The 4,491-nt window shown below is 47.7% G+C and overlaps 1 protein-coding gene across 1 annotated transcript in view; it reads right to left on the reverse strand.

Annotated features, from left to right (window-relative positions):
* The window catches only part of LOC104541003 (transcription activator BRG1), a gene marked incomplete at both ends in the record, with an annotated part of 8,588 nt that overhangs the window by 1,047 nt on the left and 3,050 nt on the right, over window positions 1–4,491 (reverse strand). The window contains 6 exons of the mRNA XM_010184948.1: window positions 652–802; window positions 1,056–1,174; window positions 1,462–1,519; window positions 1,664–1,794; window positions 3,243–3,293; window positions 3,388–3,555. Coding sequence (XP_010183250.1) covers window positions 652–802; window positions 1,056–1,174; window positions 1,462–1,519; window positions 1,664–1,794; window positions 3,243–3,293; window positions 3,388–3,555 — 678 coding nt within the window. The remainder of the gene's footprint in view (window positions 1–651; window positions 803–1,055; window positions 1,175–1,461; window positions 1,520–1,663; window positions 1,795–3,242; window positions 3,294–3,387; window positions 3,556–4,491) is intronic.

Here is a 4,491-nt window from a genome sequence, read left to right on the forward strand (position 1 = left end):
AACCAACAAAGTCGGCAAGAAACGCCCACAATGGTGGGCAAAAAGCACCCAAAGTGGCCAGGAAAAGAGACCCAAAGTGGCCAGGAAAAGGCACCCAAACTGGTCGGGAAAGGCACCCAAAGTGGCCAAAAACCCCAAACAAACTGGCCAAAAAGGACCCAAATTGGCCAGAAAACCAAACAAAGTGGCCAAGAAGCATCCAAACTGGTCAGGAATGCACCCAGACTGGCCAAAATCAACCCAAACTGACCAGGAAACCAAACAAACTGGCCAGAAGAGCATTCAAACTGGCCAAAAAGGCACCCAAACTGGCCAGCAAAGCACCCAAACTGGCCAGGAAAACCAGTGGTGCTGGTTTCTCACCTGGTACTGCTTGAGGACGCCGTTGACCATCAGCGTGGACTGCTTGTCAAGGCAGCCAAAGTGACCAGAAAAAGGGACCCAAAGTGGCCAGGAAAAAGCACCCAAACTGGTCGGGAAATGCACCCAAACTGGTCGGGAAATGCACCCAAACTGGCCAAAAACCCCAAACAAACTGGCCAAAAAGGACCTAAATTGGCCAGAAAACCAAACAAACTGGCCAAGAAGCATCCAAACTGGCCAGCAAAGCACCCAAACTGGCCAGGAAAACCAGTGGTGCTGGTTTCTCACCTGGTACTGCTTGAGGACGCCGTTGACCATCAGCGTGGACTGCTTGTCCACCCGCTCGGTGACGGCGTGGGCCACGGCGTAATAGGACTGCAAGCCCCTGGCCAGGGCTTGAGACACCCCGTATTCATCATCCACGTCTTGCTTGGCGTTCCTGGAGGGGAAAAAACAGGGGGAAAATTGGAGATCCCTTTGGGGAAAGCCTCTGGGGAGCCCCATCAGGCCCGGAGCGGTGATTTTTCCCCAAAATACCCTAAATTTTGTCTTATTTTCGGGAGATTGTGCTCAAAAACTGATAGGGGAGTGAACGCCGCCCGCTGAGTTTTGCTCTTTGGATGGAAAATGTGTGAGATTCAGGAAAACGGCTCTGAAATAGAAATGGGGATGGGGTGAGGGTGAGGACTCACTCGATGATGTGCCGGGCGTCCACCTCTGAAACGTCGTCGCTGTCGGGGTCGGGGATTTTCTTCTTCTCCTCCACGGGCAGCGCCGGCTGCGTGGGCTGAGGCTGCTCCTCCTCCTCCTCCTGCGGGAGGAAAACACCACAAATTGAGCTTATTCTGCTTTAAATGTCATAAAAATACACCCCAAATTAGACAAAACTGGTCCTAAATGACCTCCCCCAAGAGCTCACGGATCCCAGAGGGGAAGGAAATGGGGCCGCTAACGAACGGAGCTCGATTTATTTATGGGATTTTGGGGGTTTATTTTAAATACATCGAATTGAAGCTGCTTGAGGCAGATCTGTGTCATTCCTCAGATGAGTTTCGGAAATATTTCAAGTCTAGGTGGGATTTCTCCTCATCTCCTCACCTCCTCCTCCTCTTCCGAGCCGCTTTCTTCGCTGTCGGATCTCGGAGCCACTTCGTACCTAATGAAAGGCAAACGGGAATAATTACCGAGCCAAAGCTGCTCCCAGCAGATGGGCACGGCTCTAGAAACTCCCTCTGATTTATTTATTGGTATCAATATTAAATATTTGTGGAAATTCATTTAAAAAATGCTCTTTATTCACCCGGGGTTCATCTCCAACCACGCTTCCAGCTGCCCGGCCTTGGGGGCATCGGTGCCGGTGAGGATTTTGCCGCTCTCCACGTGGATCACTTTGACGGGGAGGTCGCTCATCTGGCTCGTCTCATCCAGGGGCTGCGAAAGCAAAGCCAGGTTTGGGGGGATGGGGTCAGGATTTGGGGTTTTTGTGGCCCCCCAAATCAACCCCAGGAGAGCCCCAAACGACGGCTGGGGGGGGATTAAATGGCTGATTTGGGTTGAAATGCGGCGTTGGAGGGCGGGCAAAGCTCGGGAGGTGGTGGGATTTGAGGTTCTGCTTGGATAAATTCATGCAGAAATGAAGAGGTTGTGGGTGGGGAAGAGTCTTTAGGTGGCAAACCTCGTTTGTATGGGAAGAATTAATTGAAATAGCCACGGAAAAGGGATCTATCCCATTGTATACCCCATTATAAATCCCATTTTATATCCCCATTATAAATCCCATTTATCCCACTTTATACCCCATTTCATAGCCCATTTATCCCATTTTATACCCATTATATATCCCATTTTATACCCATTATATATCCCATTTTATACCCATTATATATCCCATTTTATATCCCATTAATCCCATTTTATATCCCATTTCATACCCCATTTATCCCATTTTATACCCTTTTTATACCTCATTTTATACCTCATTGTAAATCCCATTATAAATCCCACTTTATACCCCATTTACCCACTCCATATCCCATTTAAACCCCATTTATCCCATTTTATACCCCATTTCATACCCCATTTATCCCATTTTATACCCCATTTATTCAATTTTAGACACCATTTTATACCCCCTTTTTCCCATTTTATATCCCATTTTATACCCCATTTATCCCATTTCACACCCCATTTTATACCCCATTTATCCCATTTTAGACTCCATTTCATACTTCATTTATCCCATTTTATACCCCATTTATCCCATTTTATACCCCATTTATACCCCATTTATACCCCATTTATCCCATTTTATACCCCATTTATACCCCATTTATCCCATTTTATACCCCATTTATACCCCATTTATCCCATTTTATACCCCATTTATACCCCATTTATCCCATTTTATACCCCATTTATACCCCATTTATCCCATTTTATACCCCATTTATACCCCATTTATCCCATTTTATACCCCATTTATACCCCATTTATCCCATTTTATACCCCATTTATATACCCATTTTATACCCCATTTCATATCCCATTTTATTCCCCATTTTTCCCATTTATATACCCCATTTTTCCCATTTATATACCCCATTTTTCCCATTTTATACCCCATTTCTCACCCCATTTATCCCATTTCATACCCCATTTTTACACCCCATTTATCCCATTATAAACCCCATTTCATACCCCATTTATCCATTTCATACCCCATTACACATCCTATTCCCACCAAGGATGTGCAGCACGACCCAATCTCCCCACCCCAACACAAGCCCTATTCCACCAAGACCTCATTAGCGCGAGGACTTTAACGAGCCCGTAACACTTCCCACCCCCCTTGCCACGAATCGAGGACTTTTCTGCCTTACTTCGCCATCGGGTCCGATCGCCGGGGGCTGCCCCTCCGCGTTCTCCGCCTTCTGCACGGGGAAGAAGCCGACGTTCGTTAACGGCGCCGTCGTTAAAAGCCATTCCGCCCCCTCCCCGCCCGCCACATTTCCCCTCTGGATTTACCTTCTTCTTCTTCTTCTTCTTCTTCTCCTTGGCCACCTGCGCCGCCTTGTGCTGCCGCACCAGCTCCGTCAGGTTGGCCACGTACTCGTCCGTCTGCTGCAGCAGGTAGGCCAAGCGCTTGTCCTTCTTCTGGTCGATCAGCTTGCGGTACCCCTCCTCGTCCTCGGCCTGTGGAGAGGAAGGGGAGGTCGTTAACACTCACTAATGAGGGGAACCAGTCCTGATTAACATCTTTGGTCACTGATCTGGATGAGGGGATCGAGGGTCAATGGCATCCTGGGGTGTACTGGGGTGGATTAGGGTATATTTGGGTGTATTGGGGTGTATATGATGTGTATTGGGATGTATATGGGGTATATTGGGGTGTATAAGGGGTGTATTGGGGTGTACATGGGGTATACTGGGGTATATTAGTCTGTACATGGGTATATTGGGGTGCATATGGGGTGTATATGGGGTGTATTAGTATGTATATGGGTATATTGGGGTGTAGATGGGGCGTATTGGGGTGTACATAGCATATATTGGGTTGTATATGGGGTGTATTGAGGTACATTGGGATGTATATGGGGTGTATTGGGCTGTATATGGGGTGTATTGAGGTATATTAGTAGGTATATGGGGTGTACTGGGGTGTACTGGGATGCATATGGGGTGCATACGGGGTGTATAGGGATGTATATGGGGTGTATTAGGATATATTTGGGTATATTGGGGTGCATATGGGGTGTATTAGGGTATATTGGGGTGTACTGGCATGTATATGGGGTGTACTGGGGTATATAGGGATGTATATGGGGTGTATTGGGGTATACTGGTGTGCATATGGGGTGCATATGGGATGTATTTGGGGTGTATTAGGATATATGGGGTATATTAGGATGTATATGGGGTGTATTGGGGTATATAAGGGGTGTATTGGGGTGTGTAAGGGGTATATTGGGGTGTGTGAGAATTGGGGTGGCTGTAGGGCCATGGAGCTTCTCCTGCCCCTCTGCTCTGCCCTGCTCACACCACAGCTGCAATGTTGGGTCCAGCTCTGGGCCCTCAGCTCCACAAGGACAGGAACTGCTTGAAAGAGTCCAGCAGGGCCACAGAGATGAG

The sequence above is a fragment of the Mesitornis unicolor genome, unplaced genomic scaffold (genome assembly GCF_000695765.1).
Source record: "Mesitornis unicolor isolate BGI_N332 unplaced genomic scaffold, ASM69576v1 scaffold7230, whole genome shotgun sequence".
Lineage (NCBI taxonomy): Eukaryota > Metazoa > Chordata > Aves > Mesitornithiformes > Mesitornithidae > Mesitornis > Mesitornis unicolor.